Consider the following 26,945-nt stretch of genomic DNA (forward strand, 5'->3'; position numbering starts at 1 on the left):
ACTAGTTATAGGAGGTTAGCTCACCTGCAGACATGACCAAGAAAAGGCTGTTCAGGGTGCTACAGTTAGCCTGGAATAAGTTAATGAGTCTCTAGACCTACAACACTTCAACCTTCCATATCACAGAAGTTCTATTCAGTCAGTTTGCAGACACAGCTTTTTCCAGGGATTCTCATGTATGTATTTATAAACATGCATACAATTATACACATGTATGCATTTATACAACCTATGAATTTGGACACATGTATGCATTTATACACATGCTTATACTTGTACACATGTGTATTTATACACATGTATACATTTGTACACATTTATGGTTTCTACACAAGTATGCATTTATAGAAATTCATACATTCATACTCAAGTATTCTTTTATATATACATGCATTTATACACATGTATTCCTTTATAAGCATGCACATACTATAGTATGCATATACTTGCATATATTTATACATATGTATATATTTATAAACCTGCATGCATTTATACTCATGCATATATTTATATACACATATGCATTTTTACACATGAATACATTTATACACATCTATGTATTTTTACAATATATGCATTTATATACATGCACACATTTGTATACATGCATTAATTTATACACATGCATACATTTGTACACATAGATGCACTTATGCACACATATTCATTTCTACACATGCATACATTGATACACATGTATACATTTATACACAGGCACAATCTTTTACTGCTGAATATTTGGTATTGGATAATCCCTGGGGAAGAATAATTTCTCCCTCTCTCGATAGGTTTTGAACAACAGACTCTTTCTTAACATAGCATCTAGCCATAGACCTCAAATTAGTACATTGTAAACTGCATTCCTCTTTCTGTCTTCAGGCCGCTAGGTAGATTCTGCTTCAACAGAACCCAGGGGACTTGAGCCTCATGAATTCTCTTACTTGTTTCCAGTGGGACTGGCTAAGTTCCCATCTAACCCAGGTTTTGAAAATAGCTCCTGGGACCACTCCCCAACCACCGAATAACATGTGTGAGACAGTTCAGCCCAACTTCCTGCTTCCAAAGATTCCTTTCTTCTCGTTCTGAGCAACTTTCACTGCCTCCATTGATTTGGGAGCTTTTCTTCTTTTCATATTCTATTTCCACTTACTTCGATTCTTTCACTGGCTTACATAGGAGACTTGACTCATTCATGTAATCTGCAAGATTAGCGGAAATACTCTTTTCTTTCTTTATTAGTTTTTTGATTTTTGTTTTTTATTTTATGTCTATGAGTGTTTTCCCTACATGTCTATCTGTGTACCATGTTTGTGCATTCTGACTGAAGAGGCCAGAGGAGAACATATAACTTCTTAAAACTGGTGTTGCACACTATTGTAACGCAAAGAGTACCTGCTTTGACCTGTTAGAGCACTCCCGAAGAACAACAAGTGGTCTTAACCTCTCAGTCACTTCTCAAGCCCCAGAAGCACTTCCAAAAAGGTTTATTTATTTTTATGTCAGATGTTTGAGTGATTTCCTTATTGTATATGTGTGTATGCCACATGTGTGCCTGGGGCCCAAATATGCTAGAAGAGGAGCTCCTGGCTGGATCGACAAATGGTTCTGAGCCACCATGTAGGTTCTGGGAATTGTAGCAAGGTTTTTCTACAAGAGGAGGCAGAATGCCTAATGCCTAGCTCTCTGTCTATCTCCATAAAAAACACTTTAACACTAGGTGTGCATGCAAACAAAATTATTATACTTTTCAATAATGAGTATGAAATCAAATCATTACAAAATAAAAAGATATGAAGCTCTTATTCACAATCCTAGAGAAAACATTAATGACTCTTCCCTTGCCCAATGCTTCCATGAATAGAAACATCATAAGCACCATGTACTCAGCAGCCATAGGACACAGACAAGTGACACTAAATCCACACTATGCTCTACAAGAAACCAAGTACTGAGACTTCATGAGTCATTCCATGATGTTTCTGAGCTGTCAGGGGCTCATTCACACAAGCTTTATGTGTCAGGAAAGAAGTCAGGACTTAATGACCTCTAATTTCCTGAATTTGCTAAGGAATTACTGAGAATAGTGGCCTGACTGTGCACAACATTCTGCCCCTCCTGTTTAGAGAGAGTTGGAAAAACTATCAATATTTGCTGGCGTTCTACTTTGCCATTGAGGAGATCAATAAGGATGTCCACCTGCTTCCCAATGTGACCTTGGGTTTCCACCTCTACAATGCCTTTAACTCCCACCGGAGAACCTTGGAGGGCCCTCTGATGTGGCTGTCTGGAAGGAGTGAGTTTATCCCTAACTACAAATGCAAAACTCAACACAATGCTCTTGGAATCATTGCGGGAACCAGGCCTGAATTTTCGGCTGCAATTGGAACCCTTTTGGAGCTCTACAAAGTTCCACAAGTAAGTTGGCAAAGTTTTGGTGTCCACAATCACATAGGGAATCTGACCAAAAGAAAATGGAGAAGTTGTCTATGTTTCCTGCTGGTGATTTCAATTGTAAGTGAAAGAATTACATGGATCCTGCTATGATCAACAGTGGAGTGTGATGAAAAACATGAGCAGTAAATACTGTGGATTTCTAAGAAGATCACTTAGTAATATTCATGATTCTATCTCCAGTCATTGGCAAGATGTACTGTGGCATCTCCTAGCTAAGTGCTGTTCATAAGTCAAACATACAACCCAGATAACTAACTGCCCAAGCTGTGGTATAAACATCTTATAGTTAATCCTGTGTTCAAAGACTGACAGATAGAGGAATAGTAAGTTCAGGACATGTAAAAAAATCTGGGACAATCCTTGGGCCATAACAAATGAAAATGTTCCAAGGAATTTGTTTTCATCTTCTGGAAAGTCGATCTCAGAGTACCACTCACAGAGAATATCCCTTTGATACATCCCGACATTTAGTTCTTGCCAGGCACTACTGAGCAAAGCAACCATCAGTAGGCATCACTGCAAGTAGAGAAAATATTTGGTGAGTGCCTTACTCATGGATCATCAAAATTAGAAAATCAGACAGTGTAAAACTGATTATTATCACTCAGTGAAACAATTCATACATTTATTGTATCCTAAAGTAAGACAAAAATTATATACACAGTTATTTCCATTTATCTCAGAGATTTGCATTTTAAATTAGTTTCTCGGTAATGGTTTTGTCAAATCTAACATTTGGGAAGTATGATGCAACAATGCTTGATGAAGTTCCCCCAGATATTCATGATTTGCTCTTTTCTAATGCAGGAGCGAAATCTGTGAAAAAATGTGTTATTTACATTCCTGAAGGCAGAGTTTGTAGGGAAGGTGATGTCCTGTGGTCAGAGTAAAGCACTTGGTAATGCTTCTGCAGTCTATCTCTACACCCCATACTCTGTTCCATTGTTACTGGAACAAGAGAAATCTTGATACCTTTAAAATCTAACATGAACAGAATATTGTTCACTCACTTACTTCAGAACTCTTAGTAATTTTAGAGCCCATAGTTCTTGACAAAGACCATATTCCATCACACAATGAGAGAGAAGCTAATATCACAGAAGACAGTCTCCTTACTAACATTCAGTTTCCTGATCCCCTTATGCGAATAATGAACTCACTTCCTCTCTAAGGGTGAAGACACTAAATACCTAGAAACTCAGAATTACGTTTTTTTCTGTTTGCTTCTGCAGGTCACATATGGAACTTTTGATTCTGTGCTAAGTGAGAAAGATACATTCCCATCCCTTTACCAGATGTCTCCTAAAGACACAGCTCTAACCCAAGGGGTGACCTCTTTACTGTTGCACTTTGGCTGGAAGTGGGTAGGGCTCATCGTGTCTGATGATCTGAAAGGAAAGGAGTTCCTCTCTGACCTGAAAGCAGAGATGGTATCAAAAGATATCTGTGTGGCTTATACAGAAAAATTCCAGGCTAAATGGCATTATCAGATAACATTTGAGGTTGGGTTGATGAACTTGATCCAACATACACAAGCAAATGTGCATGTATTCTATGGTGATACAGATGACTTAGGACTTTTCTTCATGAAAATTAAATTCATGAAAGCCAGAAGGAAGGTGTGGATCATGGCAAAGTCCCACTTAGTTTACTTAGAGTCTGCATTCAATAAGCTAAATGATTTGATGGACCTTTTAGAAGGAAGCTTTTCATTTTCAAAGAAGAGAGATATCCCTGGCTTCAACCACTTTCTAGAAGGTCTTACACCCTCCCAGTACCCAGGTGAACTTTACTTTAATAAATTCTGGATTGATACTTTTTATTGCTCACCTCCTCCTGTGCTATGTAAAATTCATAAACCCTGCCCACTGAATATATCTCTAAAGACAAAGCAAGGAAAAAATATGATGGTCACGTCTGAGCCCAGTTTTTCCATATGGAATGCAGTGTATGCGGTGGCCCACACCCTCCATAAAATGCTTCTGAGGACAACAGAAATGGGATCTCATGAAGACACAAATCACGAGAGGCTTCTACCCTGGCAGGTAAACCTATCTCAAAAGCAAGGGTAGCACTGGGAACTTATTCGTAGGTGAGTCACTGAAGTCAAACGTACAACACATTTTCATTTTATAGTAAAAATAGCCAGGCAGTGATGGCACCCGCCTTTATTCCCAGCATGTGGGAGGCAGAGGTAGGCGGATCTCTGTGAGTTCAAGGCCAGCCTGGTCTTCAAAGCGAGTTTGAGGACAGGTTCCAAAGCTACACAGAGAAAACCTGTCTCAAAAAAAAAAAAAAAACCCAAAACAATAAATAAATAAATAAATAATAAATAAAAAATAAAAAAATAAAAATAAAAATGAAAGTAAAATGGAAAGGGTTCTTTCACCATGGGTGTGTATATGTCTGTATTTATGGTGCATGATTTGGGCTACTGTAGCTTTGATTTCAAGACACTAAATTTGTACTTATTTCAACAAATGTTTTCCTTGTATGAGATGAAATTCTGTTAAGATATCCAAAATCAATTATTGTCAAAATTAGCAAGTTCAATTATAAAAATTTACACAATTTCATGGAATATGTCTGATGCCATCAGATAGAGACATAGTCCCCATATCTAACAGCAGCTATTTCACATAAAATATAATATATATTTAACCACCCAGACCATAGGGAGAAACTTTCATGGAAAATAAAAATAGGCTGCCATAACCTCAAAAGTAACTGAGAAAGAAATTGCTTTTTACAGATTATTTATTCTTAAATAAGATAAAATTAAGGAGAAACCAAAGACTGTGCTTCCATTATTAAATGTTAGAATACAGATGGTGCTCATGACCCTAGGCCATGTCTCCTTGTTATAGTTACATGTGCATATGTTTGGGCTTAAACCATCCTCATATAAACTTAGGACTCATTTATAACTATGAGCCTTGATGTTCCCCTTCAAATAGGTGATCATCAAGAAGTTTTTTTGAACAAACTTTTCATTTTTATTTCATTTTCATTCAGTCTAAGGTAGATAAATAGAAAATGAACTCTGAATGTTTAGTGTACTATGCAGCTTTTAGTATTATGGATAATAATAATATTTGACATAGACACTGACACTGTATGTGAACATGACATCCAGAGATGTGATATTAGGTAAGTTAGTGTGTCTCTTGTACAGATAACTGAATATCTAAAAAATGGTTCTTTATGAAACGAGTTGTCAATTAGTTAACACAATAGAGAATCTCAAAACATGAATTATTAACCCATTGTATTAATTAAATACATAATAAAATCAAGCTGGAGGGATGGCTCAGCAGTTAGGGGCACTTGATGCTCCTGCAGAGGACCAGAGTTTGGTTGTTAGCACCAACATGGCAGCTCACAGTTGTCTGTAACTCCAGTTCTTAGGAATGTGACACACTCCTCTGCTCTCCTAAGGCATCAGGCATACAGTTTGTGCACATACATACACATAGGCAATACACAGAATTAAGAATAATATAAATCTAGGTACCAGAGATGGCTCTGAAGTCAAATGTAACTGCTGCTTTGACAAGATGCAGGTTCAGTTCCTAGTATCTACATAGCAACTTACAAATGTCTGCAACTCCACTCCCACTGGATCCAGACCCTCTTCTGGTCTTAATGGGCACCAGGAATATGTGTAGTGCACATACATATGTCCAGGAAGGAAATTCATACACAAAACAATATAAATTAATATAAAAATATAAAGAAATCTTCTGAAAAATCTAACTTAATCACAGAACATTTGGGTTTTAATTTTAACTCCAATATTGTTCTTATCAAAGTTGAAAGACAAAAATTGTGACCCAAACTAAATAAAGGATTGGAGGTAAGCAGTGGGTCTTTTTCCAATTTCCTGAAGTAGAAATGGCATACAAAATTTCTGCATATTAATATATATTTTCAAGAATTTGGAATTTTGCATAAACCCCTGCTAATATTATCAAGTCCAGATACTCTCTCTATCTACATGTGTACATATCTACCTACCTAACCATACACACACAGGTTCATGGTGTGCCATAAAGAAGGTAAATATATTAACACCTATAAACCCATAGACTAGTGTTGTTTCCATTTTGCTCCAGATTCACTCTGAAACCATCTATATTTTCTAATTGGAGACATTTTTCTCTTGCTGGGGAGAGAAACAGGGCCTTGTTTGCACTAAAACATGTCCCACCCTGCACTATGTTCCACCCCTTAGACAACATTCTTCTTTGTGTTCAGCTACGTCTACATTCATTTTATAGGGAGAAAAGTTCATCTCACTGGAACAAGTCGGGGAGACAATTGCTCACATGAAGCCTCTTCAAAAAGAAAGCCAGAGTAGGGAGAGAGAAAGAGGATTGCTCTTAGGGACCACAAGGAGAGATTTGTATGCACTACTCATACCCAATTGATGTCTCTCTCCAGCTTCATCCTTTTCTGAGAAAAATTCAATTTACAAATGCTGCTGGAGACCAAATATGCTTTGATGAGAACAAGAATCATGTGGAAAAGTATGATATACAAAATTTTATGGGACATACAAATCATTATTCATTCCTAGTTAAAGTAGGAGAGTTTGTCTCCAGGAGTCCACAAGATCAAGGCTTCTTCATCAATGAAGTTATGATCAAATGGCCAAGCAACTTCAATCAGGTCTGAATTTCAACATTTAATATGTAGACAAATATCTGCAAAGATTTATGAGAATTGATTGTGTGATGTCTCTTTGAAATTTTAAATTATTTTTATATTCTAATTTCTTAGCTCCTGTTATGAACTTGTATGTGAATTCTCATGCATGTCACTGCCTGTGCCCGTTGAGGCCCCAGTCAGCACTGGTTACCTTCCTCAGTTTTTCTCCATTTTATTTTAAACATAGTCTCTCTCTGAATCCCTTGCTTTCTGATTTAGCTGTACTCAACTGGACAGTGACACCCAGCTTGTCCCTCTGTCTCCATGACTGCCATATTGGGAATACAGTAATACAGTTCTAAACCTCATTTTTCTATACTTCCGTTCTGCATGATTGAATTCAGGACCTCATGCTTATATTGCAAATACATTAAGTATTGAGCCATCTCCTTAGTTCTGTTTGATATCTTCAATATAGTAATGAATCAATCTTTTGGTTTTGACATATATACACACATGACATATATTTTGATTTTGATATATATACACACATGTGCAAGTACATATACATATACACACAAGCACACATATATTGATGGATAATGTGGGAGATAGAAATAGTTTAAATTGAAATTCAATTTGGGTGTGTTCATTCATGCTGCAGTGAATGAATAAATCAGCATTCATGACTGTATATATGAGTGTGTGTTTCTGTGAGTATTCATATACATGCACACAATCATGTGTATACATATATACATTTTTTTACTTATATATGCTTTCTGATGCTTAATTTTCCCTCAATTTAAGACAACTCATACTCAAACATGCCCACAGGTTTTACAAAGAGGAAATAAATTACCAATGTTTATGCAATTTCTCATTATAACTGATGTTTGTGAGCTGCCTGGTTTATATACTGGGAGCTGAACTCAGGTTTCTCTGTGAGAGTAGCCTGCACTCTGAACTGCTGAGCTGGTTCTCCAGCCCCATGTACCTATTAATATGTAGATATTTATGAAACAGACACTGACTTCCAATCATGGCAAGAAGCTTGTCTAAGGGAAGAAAGAATTATATCTTTGCAAACACAATTTCCAAAATATTAATATTAAAGTTGTGTTAGAAATATAGTTTTTTAATATAAATATATTTTCTTTCTTTCTTCTTTTTTATTATTCAGAAATTTTCTATTCATTTTACACACTAACCACAGATCCCCCTCTCCTCCCTCCTCTCACCCACAGCCTTCCCTCCCATCCCACCCCCCATTCCTGCCTCCTCCAAGGCAAGCCCTCGAATGAGGAGTCAGAAGAGCCTGGCACATTCAGTAGAGACAGGTCCAAAGCCCTCCCCCCTGCACCAAAGTTGTGTAAGGTGTCCCACCATAGGCACTGGGCTCCAAAAAGCCTGATCATGTACCAGGGATGGATCCTGATCCCACTGCCAGGGGTCCCCTTAAACAGTTCAAACTATTCAACTATCTCTCCTATGCAGAAGGCCTAGTGTGGTCCAGGGGGGCTCCACAGCTATTAATCCACAGTTCGTGAGTTCCCACTAGTTTAGTTTGGTTGTCTCTGTATGTTTTCCTGTGGTGATCTTGATGCTTCTTGCTCATAGAATCCCTCTTCTCTCTCATCAGCTGAACTCCTAGAGCTTGGCCTGGTTCTTGGCTGTGGATCTCTGCATCTGTATCCATTAGTTACTGGATGAAGGCTCCCCAGTTTGTTCATGGAGATCTCATCTATTTCTCTTTCACAGGGTGATCCATGCATCCCTCTTAGTGTCCTCCTTATTAGCTAGCTTCTCTGGAGCTCTGGTTTGTAGTATGGTTATCCTTTGCTTTACATTTAGTATTCATTTATGAGGGAGTACATATCATGTTTGTCCTTCTGAGTCTGGGTTACCTCACTCAGGGTAATATTTTCCAGTTCCATCCATTTGCCTGCAAACCTTATAATGTAATTGATATTTACTGCTGTGTAATATTCCATTATGTATATGTGCCACATTTTATTTATCCATTCTTCAGTTGAGGGGCATCTAGGTTATTTCCAGGTTCTGGCTATCATAAATAATGCTGCTATGAACATAGTTGAGCATGTGTTCTTGTGGTATGATTGAGCCTTCCTTGGGTACATGCCCAAGAGTGGTATTGCTGGGTCTTGAGGAAGATTGATTCCCAATTTTCTGAGAAACTGCTATACTGATTTCCACAGTGGTTATACAAGTGGCATTTCCACCAGCAGTGGAGGAATGTTCCCCTTCCTCCATATCCTCTCCAACACACGCTATTATCAGTGTTTTTGATCTTAGCCATTCTGACAGGTGTAAGATGGTTTTGATTTGCATTTCATTGATGAATAAGGATGTTGAACAATTCCTTAAATGTCCCAAATGTTGGCATTAAAGGCTTGTGCCACCATACCCAGCTAGGCTGAGAGACTTTCAATGACTGTTTGTATATCCTTAGGGGTTATTGGGTTTTTAAATTGTTTGTCTGGTCTTGTTTTAACTATGATAGGCCTATCCAGAAAATTGTCCATTTCTTTTAGCTTTTTCAATTCTGTGGAGTACAAGTTTTTGAACTAGGCCCTCGTGATTCTCTGGGTTTCCTCATTATCTGTTGTTATGTCTCTCTTTTCATTTTTGATTTTGTTAATTTGGATGCTCTCTCTCTCTCTCTGCCTTTTGGTTAGTCTGGATAAGGGTTTGTCTATCTTCTTGATTTTATCAAAGAACCAACTCTGTGTTTCATTGATTCTTTGTATTGTTTTCTTTGTTTCTATTTTATTGATTTCAGCTCTCCAATTGATTATTTCCTGGCATCTATTCCTCCTGGGTGAGTTTGCTTCTTTTTGCTCTAGAGCTTTCAGGTATGGTGTTAAGTCACTAATATGAGATTTTTTCTATCTTTATGTGAGCATTTAGTGCTATGAATTTTCCTCTTAGCACTGCTTTAATGGTGTCCCATAAGTTTGGGTATGTAGTACATTCATTTTCATTGAATAGTAGGAAGTCTTTAATTTCTTTCCTATTTCTTCCTTGACCAGTGGTGATTCAGTTGGGCATTGTTCAGTTTCCATGAGATTGTAGGCTTTCTGTAATTTTTGTTGTTGAAATCTAGCTTTAAGCCGTGGCAGTCTGATAAAATACCTGAGGTTATTCTAATTTTTTTGTGTCTGTTGAGATTTGCTTTGTGACCAAGCATGTGGTTGATTTTAGAGAAGGTTCCATGGTGTGCTAAGAAGAAGGTATATTCTTTAGTGTTAGGGTGGAATGTTGTATAGAGATCTATTAAGTCCATTTGAGTCACAATATCTGTTAATTCCCTTATTTCTCTGTTATGTTTCTCTCAGGCATACCTGTGCATTGGTAAGAGTGGGGTGTTGCCATCTCCCACTATTAGAGTGTGGGGTTTGATGTATGATTTAAGCTTTAGTAATTTTTTTTTACAAATGTGTGTGCTCTTGTATTTGGGGGCATTAATGTTCAGTATTGGGACTTCATCTTGGTGGATTTTTCCAGTGATAAATATGTAATGTCTTTCCTGATCTCTTTTCATTGACTTTAGTTTGAAGTCTATTTTGTTAGATACTAGGATAGCTACACCAGCTTTATTCTTAAGTCCATTTGTCTTGAAAGTCTTTTCTCATTCTCTTATTTTATTTATTATTCTGAGATAGTGTCTTCTTTGAAGTTGAGGTGTGTTTCTTATATGCAGCAGAAGGATGGTTCCGGACTTCATATCCATTGGGTTATCCTGTGTCTTTTTATAGGTGAATTGAGTCCATTAATATTAAAGGATATTAATGACCAGTGATTGTTAATTCCTGTTATCTTTTGGTGGTAGTGTTTGTGTGTTTTTCTCTTCTTAGGGATTTACTGCTGCAGGGTTAACTATTGCCTGTGTTTTTGTCGGCATATCTGACTTCCTTAGATTGACATTTTTCTTCTAGTGCTTTCTGTAGAACAGGATTTGTGGATAGGTATTGTTTAAATCTGGTTTTGCCTTGGAATGCCTTGTTCACTCCATCTATGATGATTGAAAGTTTTGCTGGTACATTAGTCTAGACTGGCATGTATGGTCTATCTGTGTCTACATTAATCTGTGCAAGGACCTTCTGGCTTTCAAATGCTCCATTGAGAGATCAGGTGTTATTCTGATAGGTCTGCCTTTATAAGTCACTTGGCCTTTTCCTTTGCAGCTCTTAATATTCTTTCTCTGTTCTGTATGTTTATTGGTTTAACTATTATGTGTTGAGGGAACTTTTTGGGTGTCTAGTCTGTTTGGAGTTCTATAAGCTTTTTGTATCTTCATAGGTATTTTCTTCTTTATGTTGGGAAAGTTATCTTTTATGATTTTGTTGAATATATTTTCTGTGCCTTTGAGTTGGTATTCTTCTCCTTCTTCTATTCTTATTATTTTTAGGTTTGGTCTTTTCATGTTGTTTTAGATTTACTGGACATTTTTGTGTTATGACTTTGTTGGCTTTAGTGTTTTTTTTGACTGAGGAATCTATTTCCTTTATTGTATCTTCAATGGCAGAGATTCCTCTTCCATCTCTTGTATTCTGTTGTTTATACTTACATCTTTGTTTCCTGTTCATTTACTCAAGTTTTCTACTTCCTGCATTCCCTCAGTTTGTGTCTTCTTTATTGTCTTTATTTCAGTTTTCAAATCTTGAACTGTTTCCTTCACCTGTTTAATTGCTTTTTATAGGCTTTCTTTAAGGAATTTATTGATTTCTTCCAATTTTTTGTTTGTCTTTCCTCAATTTCTGTAAAGGAATTTTCATTTCCTCTTTAAAGACCTCTGTCATCTTCTTAAAATCATTTTTAAGGTAAATTTATCCTGCTTCTTCTGCATTGGGATGTTCAAGTCTTGCTGATGTAGAACCACTAGGTTCTGGTGTTGACATATTGGTCTTTATATTGTTGACTGTATTTTTGCACTGGTGTCTACTCATCTCTTCCTCTACTTGGTTCAGTTGGTGTCTGTGTCTGAGGGAGACTCTCTTCATTCGATTGATACTCTTGTTCCAATTGGAACTCTTGTTCTAATCAGAGCTTGGTCCAATTGGTGCTGATGGACTGTGTGTCTCAGGGAGCAGCTGTGTTTTCAAAGGCTGAGTGGGTTTAGGAGGTGGGGTGGGGCCTTTACCTATAGAGTCTAGTGGGGGATGGTGGTAGTCTGACCTGCCTGCAAAAGACCTGCCTGCTGGCCTCAAACAGGCTGCAATGGGTGGTGGTGTTGGGGTGCAGGAATGTGCCCTGGGCCCAAAGCCTAGAGGTTGTGTGATCGGCTATGAGAACAAAGACTCACCTCTTAGTCTAATCTGCACTGGTATACTCTCAGAAGTATAGTTGTTAAGTGATTAACTAAGAAGGCAATTGATGAAAATTCTAAGTGATGATGTCACTAATGTTTGGAAGAAAAAACAGCACTATTCTAGATATGGGGAGTCAAGGATAAAGATCACAGTAATGGATCATAATTCAGTGTCTATGGACTATCAACATATGATGGTGTCAGCAGAAGCTGTGGCCATCCACCAATGGCTATACACTCTTTCATGATAAATCTAAATCAGACTGAATGGTTGTGACTGTAATCTGGAAACATAAAGGTAGACATGAATAGAGAGGCCTGACTGGGTTTATGTCTGACAACTCACCTGTTTCATAATTCATACAAGGAAGGATTTCTGGCTTTCTGCCTCACAGGAGAGAATATATAGATATCCTACACATTTCACAAAAGCTAGCAGAAGTTAGTCACAGTTGGGACACCATAATGAAATTTTGAACTTTCAGCATCGGGAAATGTGATAACTTCAACTCTACATTCCATACTACTATATGGAGACATCACAGTGACTCACAAATATGTATAATTTTCAGAGTCTGCTTGCAGTTTAAGTAGGTTAGCTTAAAAATATTTTAAGGCTGTGACTGATGCACAAAATTATGAAGATTTTTTTTCTGTGTTGCCCTCAGACTCCTCAATCTGTATGTACACAGAGCTGTGGTCCAGGTTTCTGGAAAATTCTGGAAGATGAAAGACCAATCTGCTGTTTTTCTTGTGTGCTTTGTCCAGAGAGTTACATTTCCAACGAGACAGGTAGAGAATTAATATTTTCCTCAATCTGTTTGTGAATGTAGGAGAAAACTAAGACATGACCGTGGTGTTGTGATGCAGCAATATCTTTTCTACTCATCCCCATATTCATTACTATTCACTGCTGATGCCACACAATGTGTAAACATTTGAGTGGCAGCCCTCATGTTATTGTGTCATCTGCATCCCTACTTCCCCAAACTGCCTTTCATTACATGGTAGTTTCACCTCAGCTCTTGCAGTGAGTGATCCATGCTATGTACTGCCAGGCAATATGAGGTGTGCAAGTGTCCAGGATGCATGTGTATTTCTTGAATCAATGAATCCAATAATTCTTTCCTGAGAATAATTCCTGGACAAATACATATGGGGCTGTTTCCTAAATGTACCATACATAGAATTAATTTTTCAACACTTACAGTTTTCATTTATAATATCAAACATAGTATGAAAAACAAGTTTTTGTAAAGAAAGGCCTGGCTGCCTGTAGATCTTTGCCTGTAATGGTGGTCAGCCCTGAGATATATACAGCTAATGTTATATAGACATAACACATGGTATTTAGGAATACATGCATGCATACATACACACAAATCAACAATTGATGAAAAAGCAGGATAAATTTAATAAAAAACAAAACTATGTTGAGTCCAGGACAGAGATTAGGAAAAATGAGAAGAGAGGTAATAAGGTAATTATATTACAATTTAAATAATGAAAGATAACATAAAGAAAAATTGGTGAAAGTAAAATATGAAATTTTGATAATGATGACAATCTACTATTTAACTACTGGCTTCAATAAAACCAACACTTAAGGAACTGTATAACAAATAGAATGTGTTATCACAACAAATGAAAGTCAGGGAGATTAATTAAATAGAATTTAGTTTTCTAAAAGCTAATGTTACCATAGGTTAAATTATTGGCAGAGTGCTCTGTGATTGTCATCATCATAAGGGCAGGATAACTGGAAATATCTAATTGCTTAGTGGATGTCTTCAGGTAAAGTAAAGGTTATTAAATAACTCTGATTATTTTGATGTGTATGTGCATGTGTGCATGCATGTATGTGCCACAGCTCACATGTGGAAGACAGAGGATACCTTTGTGGAGCTGGGGAATTTTCCTTTACTTTGGCATGTGTTTAGAATTCAGATTCAGGTTATCAGGTTTGCATGATTAGCCCTTTTCTCTACAGAGTTATATATTATACTAACACCTACCCTGATTCTTAGAGCAATTGCTGCTACATCAAGCATTTGGTTTTTGTTTCCTTTTCTTTTGATTTTGAAATTATAAAGAAATTGTGTTATTTCTCTTTCCTTTTTCTTGATGTGAAAAGTGTCATATACACCTTATTACTCTCTTTCACATTAACAGCCTGTAAATCTTTGATTGGGTTACATCATATATGTATACATATGATTTACTAATATAACTGTATTGTTCTGTATGACATTACTTGCATATATGTTCTTAGGGCTGACCATTTTGTATTGAATGACAAACTGTGCTCTTCCCTGGGGAAGACCATTTCTCCCCCTCTCAACATTTTGTAGTTGCATCCTGTTCTTTGGGTAGGGTTGGGGCATGTGGTCATTCTCCTGAATACTTTGGCATGTCTGTTGCTGTTGTCCCTGGTCAGTTCCACATATCTAGGTGGTCATATTGGTAGGACTTATGGGTTCAGCTTACGATGTTACTAGGAGACACAATCTCACAGAAAAATCCCTGAACTTTCAATTTTTACCATCTTTCTACAACCTAATCTGAAAATGTTCTGTGAGCCTAGGTTTGGGAATGGTTTTGGAGATTTATCCACTTGAGATGCCCTCCACAAATCTGCATTTGATTGGTCTATAATGGTCTCATCTGTTGTGAGGAGAAGTTTTCTTGCTGGGGGTATGTGTGGTGAAGACTACAATTATCTATGGGTATCAGAACAAACATTTACAGATTGTTGTTAGAGATTAAGCTGGTTTAGTAAATTAGTAATAATCATGACTTCACTATCACTGAATACTTAGGTTTCAGGCATAGCAATGGTTTCTTTATTGGTAAATGGGTCTTGAGTCCTATTTAAAGAACTGTGGAATACTGTCAAGGTATGCAAGCCACTACTGCACCCTTAGGGTTTGTGCTATGCTGGTCATTGATATGGCTCTTAGTGGACATAGCAGGCTAGGACTGTTGGTTGTCTCCATCATTTGGAAGCTTGCATGATGTCTTCTGGTACTGTGAAACCAGTCCTCAGGGAAAGGGCATTCATGTAGGCTCCACCTCAAGGGTCTCTGGGCTCTGTTTCTGAAGTAAATGGTGTTGTCAGCAGTAAGGACTTACTTTTCAACTATGCAGGATGAAAAAGGGCAACATCGACAGGCAGTATGCTTTGGGATCCCCTTCACCAACCCTGGACAACAACTCCAAAGGAAGTTTCTCACGTCTGGTGTTGGGCTTGTGTTCATATGTTGGTCTTGGAGAGAGGAGCATCAGCCCATAGGAGAAAGATTTACTAGAACTCTATGTATCAGTATAAAGAGAATTAATGGTACTGCAGAGTTTTTCTAGGTATAGTAATATTATGAGTCTTTGTGGCTTTTCAGACATCCTTACTGATATTTTTTTTTCCGCTTATAGAGTTTATTAGAAACAAAGGGACAGGAAGTGCAGGCCTGTGGGAGAGACACGTGCATGGAGAAGAGAATGGGGAATATCGCGCCGGACTTTTAAAACCGGCTGGGGGCGTGGCCAGGTCACGTCACTACTCTACGCGTGTGCGTAGATCACATGGTCATGTTGTGCGCTTACATAACCATGCAATGCCACGGACTCTTGATCACGCGAGACCCCTTGGCCCGGAACTTGCTAGGCGGAGATATCCGGGCCCATCAGGTATCCTAGCTACGGGACGCTCTTGATGCGGAAATGGCTAGGCGGAAGTGTCCGCCTGATAAATGTAACCGTGTTGTGAACCCTTCATTCCCGACTCTTTTACTTTTTTAAAAAAAGAAAAATTGTGGTTGACTGGGTGCAGGGGCGACGTTTCTCTCAAAGACTGCTTCCAGCTGAATAGTGGGCGTCGGTTGGCTCTTGGGGGTGGTGGTGAGGGGTATCTTGTGAAGTCCGGGAATGATGGTGGGGGTCCTGGAACGACGTTCTGCCTTCTCCTGGTTCCGCGGCTGTCCATCCATACTGGTGCTGGGGCCTCCCATTTAACAAGATACTGTTGACATAGAGAGAGCTTAGAGAGAAAGAATCATTATTATTTTGTTTTGGAGTTGGCATTTGTCTGAGGTAGATTTGGCCTGCCCAGATAGAGGCATGTGACATTTACCTGAGGTAGATCTGGTCTTAGTACTCTGCTTAATTTCTATCTGAGACAAGCCTCATTAGAGGTAATTCATTTAAGGCACCTGTTTTCCTCAGGCAAGCCTTGCTGGAGGTAGTTTATTTAAGACATCTGTTTCCCTTATTAGGTTAACACTTGGGAAACACAGGTGATCAGTTGCTGAGTATTGAACAATGATAAATTATTGTATTACATTATTCCTTACCGCCTGGATATTTTTGATGGTCCTTTTTTTGCCTCCGGCTCTGTGTGGCCCTGGTTGGAAAAGGAAGGGGTGGTACCTTATTCCTCTGGAATTGGCGGCAAAGCAGGGGATCCTGATGTCCTCTGGAGCTTGAGAGTGAGAGGCCCTGTCTGTTTCACTGTATATGAAGAGAGATTCTTCTGGGATGGAGGTGAGATAAAAGGTTTTAGGTGAGACAGGTGGACCCAGTGAGGAAAGCCCTCGAGTTTAGCAGCTGTAGGGGTTACAAGAATTACTTTGAAGGGTCCCTGCCACTTAGGGGAAAGGGGTGAAAGACGCTGACCCGGAGGGGAAAGAAGAACCTGATCTCCAGTGTGTATTGGAGGTGGGCAAGGATTGTCACATGGCTGAGGCAGTGAACAGTCCGCATAGCTCCATAGAATAGACCTTAGGTAACATAAAATAGGAGTTAACAGGCTATCTGGAACAGCTGGAGGCTTGGAAAAAGACCTGGTGTTAGAACTGGTCTGAGGAGATATTTAACTTTTCCTGCTGCATGGCCATTATATGGCCTGAGACACGGATCCTCCTTTTGCTGTGAGAAGTCCACGCTCCCTTCAAATAGCAGCGTGGGACAGGAGGATATGAAAAGCATATTTGGAGTCTGTAGAGTTAGTGGCTAGGAGGAGGAGGAGGGGAGCCACTGGCGCGTCTGGGATGAGGCACATGTGTGGGGCGAAAGAAATGGACGCCCCTACCTTAGCTAGGAGATCCCTCCCCATTAAAGGTACAGGGCAGCTTGGCACCACTAAGAATGTGTGTGTGAGCGGGATGCCTCTGAAAATACAATTAAGTGGCGGTGTCTGCTGAGGCAGATAAGGCTGTCCCCCAACCCCGACAATAGGGAGACGAGAAGGAGAGGTGGGCCCCCAAAACTCTCTCAGGACAGAGTACGTAGCTTCGGTGTCCAAAAGGAACGAGATGGGGTGCCCATTAACTTTGATCACTACCCTTGGTTCCCTGTGTGAGATGGGAGTGGCCGGGGTGGAAACCAGGCAGCGTCAGTCCTTGCTGTAGGCCACGCCTACAAAGTCAGCCGGAGGGTCGTTGTCACATTCATCCTCATCTGGCGTTCCTGTGTCGCTTGGGACATCAGGACAGTCAGCTGACCAGTGACCCCTTTTGTGGCATTTCGGACAAGGCTTTGCCGGTGCCTTTCGTGTGCCGGTGGTGCACGCCCGTGCCCAGTGGCCTTCTCTCCCGCACTTGTAACAGGAACCAGACGGCTTTCGGGGAGCCGGTCGGACAGTGCTTGCCAGCATCTGGCAGCTCCTTCTATGGGCTTTTTCATCTCTACCATGGTACACCTTAAAAGCTATCGCCAGCATGTCCGCTTGTGGAGTCAGTGGGCCATTCTCCAAACGTTTAAGTTTGTCTCTAATGTCGGGGAAGCTCTGAGAGACAAAGTGGGTCATTAACAGCTGCCTGCCCTCAGGGCTCTCCGGGTCTAAGCTGGTGAACTGAAGTAGAGCCTTGGTGAGCCGCTCTAAGAACTTAGACGGATTTTCATCCTTATCCTGAATCACCATTTTTAGTTTTTTATAGTTTACTGGTTTTAGGGCAGCCTTACGGAGGCCTGTCAGGAGACAGGTAATAAACCTATCTCTGGCTAGACAGCCACTCTGGGTGTTGTGGTCCTAGTGTGGCTCCCGGTCAGGAACCGCCTCGGCTCCTGGGGGGTGTGAAAGGTTAGTTTGATGAATTTCGTCTGCGTGAATTCTAGCCTGCTTCCCATACCCGCCTGAGCTCCTCAGAAGGTCATGAAAGGTGAGACTATAAGATTGAGTTATATATTGAAACTGTTTAATGAAGGAAGCAGAATTAGACATATAAGAACCCAGCTTACTTTTTATCTGAGAGAGTGGATGGAACATGAATTTTAATTATTGGTTCCTTAGCAAGATCTAGAGTCAGAAATTCCAGAGTCAGAGAATCCTCTGGTTTACGTATAGCTAGGAGCACATGAGCAGGAGAGAAGGAAACGAGAAGAGACAGTTTAGTGTTGAGAGAGAAGAAAGCAACTCTTTCCATTTGCCTGAACGCCGACAGTGATTGGATAGCTCCCATGAAATATCGGAATCCAAGGAGCTGCTTGGCAGCCCTTTGTTATTTTTTAAAGCATACTTTGGCCATCTCCTTTTTTTTTTTCTTTAACATAAACGAGTTAGCTTAGAAATCTTTATGTGAGGCATTAAACTGAGAGGTTTTAAAGCTTCAACAAGACAGCCCAACGGAGAGGAAGGAGTAACAGGGTTGGAAGCCTTGTTTCCCATGTCTGCAGCAGAGGCAGAAAAATAATAAAAAAATAATAATAATAAAAAACAAAAATAAAAATAAAAAGAAACGTAATCCGGAGCCAAGACCTCAGGCGTCCCCAGGGTCTAGGACGGATTTCAGGCACAGGCTGCTTCTAGGCTCGTCAGCCAAAGAAGCAGGGGCCCCCTCCATGGTGGGGGGTGGAATCTCCGAGAATCCGGACAGCGCTTGTCTTCCCGTCGGAAGAATGGGCGCGTCGACCCACGTGGATTCACAGGGGCGCACCCGACGGTGGCCCCCAACGCGAAAAATATCTCAGGCTGCAGGCGTGGGAGACGGCTAGAAAAATTAGGCCAGTTGGCCAGCGATAGGGGCCGACCGTAGCCAATGAAGACCGTGGTCGGGGGTTCCCTCGGTCTTAAGAACATGTGTGAGGCGCCGGACAATCAACGGTCGTTCCCACCGGTTCAGGAAACCGTTTATGCCGGCCGAAAGTGGGGGGCACTCACCAATCCGATCGGTGTTGGATGCAGTTTGGATGCGATTCAGGCTAATGGAGAGCAGTCTGTCGCGTATGGAGCAGATTCCCCGGTCCACGGGCTGCCAGCAGAAAGCGCCCGGGAGCGCCCGCTCGGGCACGGCACCAAAATGTTAGTTTTCTGTCTGCGTTGTGTTCTTACCCTGTAGGAAACGTCACGAAACACGACAGAATCCGCTTATAGAGTTTATTAGAAACAAAGGGACAGGAAGTGCAGGCCTGTGGGAGAGACACGTGCGTGGAGAAGAGCCCTTACTGATATTTTACCACCTTCCTCCTTCTTCTGAATTTACTTCCCTTCCTCTTCCCTAAAGTTCCCTTATCCCATTTTCCTTTTCAGATCACATCACTTATTCTGGACATTCTTACTGTTATTTCACTCTCTTCCCTCCTTTATCTGTATTTATCTCTCTCTTACCTTCATGATTAGAGTCTCCCTCTTTTTGCATTTCCACCTTCTGATCATTCCTTCTCTGCTATTCCATTCTCTCAATCTCCATTGGCATCAGAAGGGTAGATTTTTTTCATGAAGACTCATTAGGTCTCTGTCATGTTGGGCTTCAGCAGCAGCCACAGGGCATGTTCCATGGTCAGGAATCCAAAGAGGATCCTCATTGTCCTGAGGAAAGACATAAACAGAACCCCAGTGCCATGCCAACACTAGATTGGGTCTCCTCCACATGCTATTTGAAAGATCCTTCCATCGCTCCAGAGGGTGATTTGCAACAGGAGCCCTCCAGTGCTTGTCTGCAACGGATACTCCAGCAGAATCCACTGATAAACTTCCAGGAATTTTTTTATTTCTGTCTTGATTTCTTCTTTGACTCATTCATCATTAAGTACTGAGTTTTTTTTTTTTTTTATCTCCAAGGAGTCTGTATATTTACTAGAGATATATTTGCTCTCAAGTTTAAGTTTTCTTGTGTTGGGATAAGATAGGACAGGTATTTCAATCTTTTTATTTGTAAATATGTGTTTTGTGTTCCATGATTTGGGTTATTTTTGAAGAGCTCCCATGTTTTAAAGAGTAGACTAAATTTTCTTTGCAGTTTGTGGGGGAAACTATGTAGATATCCGTTGAGTCTAGGATATTTGAGATGTGACTTAATTCTGATTATTTCTCTTTATTTTTTCCCAGATGCCCTCTCACTTGGATAAAGTGGGCCTTTGAATTCACACACTACTAGTAGATTGTTGTTACTGTGTCACTAAACACAGCAGTACAATTTTTATTTTTATTTTTTTTCACATTTGTCAATTGTTGATTATTTATTATTATTATTTTTTTTATTTTATTATTATTATTATTATTATTATTATTTTACAACACCATTCAGTTCAACATAATAGCCACAGAATCCCCTGTTCTCCCCCTCTCGCCCACCCCTCCCCCCAGCCCACCCCCCATTCCCACCTCCTCCAGATCAAGGTCTCCCCCGAGGACCGGGGTTGACCTGGTAGACTCAGTCCAGGCAGGTCCATTCCCCTCTCCCAGACCGAGCCAAGTGTCCCTGCATAAGTCCCAGGATTCAAACAGCCAACTCATGCAACGAGCCCAGGACCTGGCACCAATGCACAGCTGCCTCCCAAACAGATCAAGCCAAATGACTGTCTCACCCGTTCAGGGGGCCTGATCCAGTTGGGGGCCCCTCAGCCTTTGGTTCATAGATCCTGTGCTTCCATTCATTTGGTTATTTGTCCCTGTGCTTTATCCAACCTTGGCTTCAACAATTCTCGCTCATATAAACCCTCTTCTTTCTCACTAATTAGACTCCCAGTGCTCCACCAGGGGCCCAGACGTGGATGTCTGCCTTCAGATTCCTCAGTCCTTGGATGGGGTTTATGGCACCACTATCTGGGTGTCTGGCCATCCCATCACCAGAGTAGGTCAGTTCCTGCCGTCTCGCGACCATTGCCAGCAGTCTTTTGAGGGGGTATCTTTGTGGATCTCCGTGGGCCTCCCTAGCTCTCTGCTTCCTCCCCTTCTCACCTTCTCATGTGGTCTTCATTTACCATGGTCTCCTATTCCTTGTTCTCCCTCTCTTTTCTTGATCCAGCAGTACAATTTTTATAAAATTAGCTGCCCCAGAATTGGATGCATGCATGTGTAGAGCTGTAATGTCTTTTTTATAAACTCTTCCTTTCATTAGAGTGTAGTTTCCTGTTTTACTTTTTTCCAATTAGTTTTAAATTATAATCTACTTTGCCAGATGTTATGGTAGGCATGCATGCTTGCTTCCTGAATGTATGAAACTGGAGTATTTTGTCTCTTGTTTCAGTCTAAGGTGGTGCTTATCTTTAAAATCAAGATATGTTTCTTGTAGAGAACAGGCAGATGAATTTTGTGTTATGATCCAATCAGCTAGTCCACATTTTTTAATGAAGAATTGAGGCCATTGATATTTAAGAAATTGTAGAAACTTGTGTTATTTGTGGTCACTCTGCTGTTGAAATTAAAGTTGTTTTTTGTGTTCTCAGTGGTGTTTCATGTTGTAATAATTATGTCTTCTTATTTCTTTCTACCATCTCTCTGCTATGGTCATTGCTTTCTTCAGTCTCAAATATTATTTCCTATATTTTCTTTAATTCTGGTTTGGTGGATATGATTTTGTAGGCTGTTTATGTCTTGGGAAGTTTTTATTTTTCCTTCAGTTAGACATATATTTTTGCTGGGTACATTTCTCTAGGCTGGCCAACATAGTCTTTCAGGACTTGACATGCTTTGCTCTAGGCTTTTCTGGCTCCCATGGATTCCATTTAGAAATCAGCTTTATTCTCTTGGATTTTCATTTATATTTGCCTTGTGTTTTGTTTTCTCTTGTAGCTTTCAACACACCTTCTTATTATGTTTTTTGTTATAATTAAAATTTATTCTAAAATATTTTTCTTTGTTAGTATTTTAGTAATAATATGCTGTAGGGATTTTCTTTTCTGGTCTTGTCTATTGGTGTACTCTGTGCTTTTCTACATATTTGGATGTATCTTGCCATCTGCTCCTCTTGGGTAGGCCTTCTTGTCTTTGTCCGATAGCTTTCAAGTGTGTTGTTAAGTTTCTGGTATGAAAATTCTCTAATTTCTTTATGCAGGCACTTGGTGCTATGCATTTTTCTCTTAGTACTGCTTTCATTGTGTCCCATCAGTTTGCCTATGTTATGTGTTCATTTTCATTGAATTATAGGAAGGCTTAATTTCTTTCTTTATTTCTTCTTTGACCCGGAAGTCAAGAAGTCAAGACTTCAGTTTCCCTAAGTTTGTAGGCTTATCTTGCTTAATCCATGGTGGTCTGATAGGATACAGAGGGATATTTCAATATTTTTATAGCTATGCATATTTGCCTTGTGCCCTAGTGTATGGTCAATTTTGGAGGAGGTTCTATGTAGAAGGTGCTGAGAAGAACATATATTCTCTTGTGTTTGGGTGAAATGTTTTGTAGATACCCGATAAGTCCATTTGAGTCATAATGTCTGTTAATTCCATTATTTCTTTGTTTAGTTTCTATCTGGATGGCCTATTCAGTGGTGAGAGTGTTGTGTTGAGGTTTCCCACTATTAATGTGTGGGGTTCGATGTGTGATGTAAGCTTTAGAAATGTTTCTTTCACAAATGTGCATTTGAGGCATAGATATTCAAAATCAATATGTCATCTTGGTGGATTTTTCCAATCATAAACTTCCTTCTTCATCTCTTTGATTAGCTTTTGCATGAGCCTATGCTGTTACATATTAAGATAGTTCCATCAGTTTGCTTCTTAGGTCTATTTGATTGGAAAATATTTTTTCAATCATTTCCTCTGAGGGAATATCTACCTTTAATGTTGAGGTATGTTTCTTGTATACAACAGAAGGATGGATCCTATTTTATATCCATTCTGATGGATGGATACAAAACACAGCCAGTATGTTTTTTATTGGGGAATGTAGTCCATTGATGTAGAGAAATATTAATAACCAGATTGTAATTGTTATTAAGTTGTTGGTGCTGGTGATAGTAGTGTGTGTGTGTGTGTGTGTGTGTGTGTGTGTGTGTGTGTGTTTGTTTTCCTTCTTTTGATTTTGTTGATGAAAGATTAACTATTGCTAGTGTATTTGTGGGTATTATTTAACTTCTTTGGCTTAGAGTTTTCCTTTTAGTAGCATCTATAGGACTGGATTTGTGGGTTGGTATTGTTTAAATTTGACTTTTGGTTTTTAAATCTATGGTTTTTGATAATTTCACTAGGTGTAGTCTGGGCTGTTGTCTGTTGTCTCTTAACATCTACAAGACACCTGTTTATGCCCTTCTGTGGTTTGGAATCTCATTTGAGAAGTCCTGTGTAATTGTTATAGGTCAGCCTTTATATTTTACTTGGCCTTTTTTCCCTTGCAGCTTTTAGTAGTCTTCCTTTGTTCTATACATGTAGTGTTTTGGTTATTATGTGACGTGAGGAATTTTTTTCTGATCTAATCTATTTGTTGTGTTTTTTTTCTAAGCTTCTTGTACCTTTAGAGGCATGTCCTTCTTTAAGTAATGGAAATTTTCTTCTATGATTTTGTTAAATGTATTTTCTGTGTTTTTTTTTTTTTTGCTAAGATTCTTCTTTTTCTTTTCTGATTATTGCTAGATTTGGTCATTTCACACTGTCCCAGATTTCCTTGATGTTTTGTGTTAAGAGTTTTTTAGATTGAGTATTTTCTTTGCCCAATGATACTACTTCTTTTGCATTCAATATCTTGTATCTCTTGCATTCTTTTGGTGCTGCTTGAATCTGTAGTTCACATTTGCTCACTCAGATTGTTCTTTTTCTTGAAATTATTAAGTTTGTGGTTTTGCTATTGCTTCTATTTCAATTTTGATGCCATGGATACTTTTCTCCACCAGCTTGTTTTACTCTTGGCTTTCTTGACATTCTTTAAGGGATTTGTTCATTTCATCTTATTGTTCAATTAGCTTTTCATCAATTTATTTAAAGGAGTGTTTCATTTCTTCCTTAAGGACTTCTATCATGTTCAATAAAGTTGTTTCAAGGTCATTTTCTTTTGCTTTGGCAATGTTGAAATATTCAGGTCTTGATAGCATGGGATGGATGGCTTTTGTGGGGTCATAATGCTTTAGCTGTTGTTTATTGGATTTTTTCCACTGGCATTTAGGCATCTGGGTTTGGAATGATTAGTTCTAGTCCCTGAATTCAAAGTTTCTCTTCATTCATTGGTTGTTTTCTTTCTCTGTTTCTGTTTGCTCTTTAGTTTTCTAGTCTTGGTGGCCATGTTTTCTGGCAGCTGGTCTGACCTCTGGTCTAATTGGGAATCCCTGATCAAGTTGGAAGTTGTCCTTCTGGCTGTTAGCTTGGCCTTTGTTATAACAGGGGGTCACTGTTCTGACTGGTTTGCCTGCGTCTGTGATTGGGAAATATCTTTCTGTATGCTGTGAATGTGTTGCTCTGAGTGGTTGATAATTAAAACGCTAACTGGCCAGTAGCCAGGCAGGAAGTATAGTTGGGATAAACTGACAAGGAGAATTCTAGGAAGAGGAAGTCTGAGTCAGCAGAAGTCAGCCCATAGTCCAGGGAGCACACAGGTAAAGGCACGGAAAATGTGGCAACATGTAGATTAACAAAAATGGGCTGAGTTAAGTGTAAGAGCTGGTCAATGGTAGGCCTGAGTTAGTGGCCATAGAGTTATAATTAATATAAGCCTCTGTGTGTTTACTTGGGGGACACAAGTGGGAGAGATTTGTCACTAACACCAGCAGGCTGGGACACACATACAAAACTTTCTGACTACACACCTGAACAATTGAAGTCTGATCAAACTGGTGTGGCTTAAGTTTAGAATTCTTTAAAGGATTACTTGACATTTTTACTTCAATTGAACAAGTAGATTACAAATTTATTTTTATCGCCTTAGACAAAGAAGAATAAACTTGTCAGCCCATGGCATATCATGAGGTATTCATGGCAGACATTAGAAGGGGATGTCTAAAGAGTTATTTTCCTTCTTGACATGATAGTAAGGCAGAATGAACAAGGCTACAAACAACCTCAGTGCTCTTCATGGCTGAAGTACAAAATGTAAATAATTGTAGAAGCTTAAATGTTGATTCATTTCCTCCCATAGATCAGCAGGAGTGTATCCCTTGCCCACTTCAAGAGTATTCAAATTCTGAAAGAAACATCTGCCTTCCCAAGTCAGTGACATTCCTGTCCTTTGAGGATTCTTTGGGCATGGCTTTGTCTTGCACAGCTCTGTGCTTCTCTGTCAGCACAGCTGTAGTTTTGGGGATCTTTCTCAAACACCAAGACTCACCCATTGTTAAGGCCAATAACCGGATACTCAGCTTCATCCTGCTCATCTCCCTCCTCCTCTGCTTTCTATGTTCCTTTCTCTTCATTGGCCACCCAAGCGCAGCCTCCTGCATATTGCAGCAAATTGCATTTGCACTTGTGTTCACTCTGGCTCTTTCCACTGTTTTGGCCAAAACTATAACTGTAATTCTGGCCTTTAGAGCTCTGAAGCCAGGAAGGACAATGAGAAGGCTGCTTGTCTCAGGCATCCATAACTTTGTCATCCCCATCTGTGTCCTGATCCAGTTTATTCTTCTTGGAGTCTGGTTGGGAACCTCACCTCCCTATATTGAGGCAGATGCACACTCTGAACAGAGTCACATCATCATTTTGTGCAACAAGGGCTCACTTACTGCTTTCTACTGTGTGCTGGGATACTTGGGGATCCTGGCCCTAGGGAGCTTCACTCTGGCTTTCCTGGCCAGGAACCTGCCTGACACATTCAATGAAGCCAAGTTCCTGACATTCAGCATGCTGGTGTTCTGCAGTGTCTGGGTCACGTTCCTCCCTGTCTACCACAGCACGAAGGACAAGGCCATGGTGGCTGTGGAGGTCTTCTCCATCTTGACTTCCAGTGCAGGGCTGCTAGGATGCATCTTTTTCACAAAGTGCTACATTATTCTTGTTAAACCTGATGAGAACTCTTTGAAATATTTTAAGAACAAAACACAGTCTAGAAAAAATTGATTGTTTTGATGAATTGAGTCTTTCTCATAAAATCTTTTAATTTAGTAAAGTAATAATTGAACTTACTTAACTTTTCAGTATGATTTTCTGAAAAACATATTTAAACAAAATATGTCTCACATACAGACAATCTATTTCCAAATAGAAACTACTGCTGAAAATTCACTTTATTTAGCTATTCTTGTTACTTATAAATTTGTGGGCAATAGACATATTCAAAGTTCAATTACGGCCAAGAGAACAGCCCCCTGCAACACCAGTGAAAACCAGAGCCACAAGCCTACCCTGCACCAATTGGGAACAGGTAAAGCCCCATCTCTGG

General features: G+C 39.6%; 1 protein-coding gene across 1 annotated transcript in view; it reads left to right on the plus strand.

Annotated features, from left to right (window-relative positions):
• LOC143270437 (vomeronasal type-2 receptor 116-like) overlaps nucleotides 1-26,623 on the plus strand; it is a 48,208-nt gene extending 21,585 nt beyond the window's left edge. The window contains exons 3-7 of the mRNA XM_076560365.1: nucleotides 2,127-2,418; nucleotides 3,690-4,502; nucleotides 6,901-7,128; nucleotides 13,108-13,231; nucleotides 25,710-26,623. Of these exons, the coding sequence (XP_076416480.1) occupies nucleotides 2,127-2,418; nucleotides 3,690-4,502; nucleotides 6,901-7,128; nucleotides 13,108-13,231; nucleotides 25,710-26,623 (2,371 nt within the window). The remainder of the gene's footprint in view (nucleotides 1-2,126; nucleotides 2,419-3,689; nucleotides 4,503-6,900; nucleotides 7,129-13,107; nucleotides 13,232-25,709) is intronic.
• Nucleotides 26,624-26,945: the final 322 nt, after the last annotated feature.

Source organism: Peromyscus maniculatus, chromosome 23 (assembly GCF_049852395.1).
Source record: "Peromyscus maniculatus bairdii isolate BWxNUB_F1_BW_parent chromosome 23, HU_Pman_BW_mat_3.1, whole genome shotgun sequence".
In the NCBI taxonomy this organism is placed as follows: Eukaryota; Metazoa; Chordata; class Mammalia; order Rodentia; family Cricetidae; genus Peromyscus; species Peromyscus maniculatus.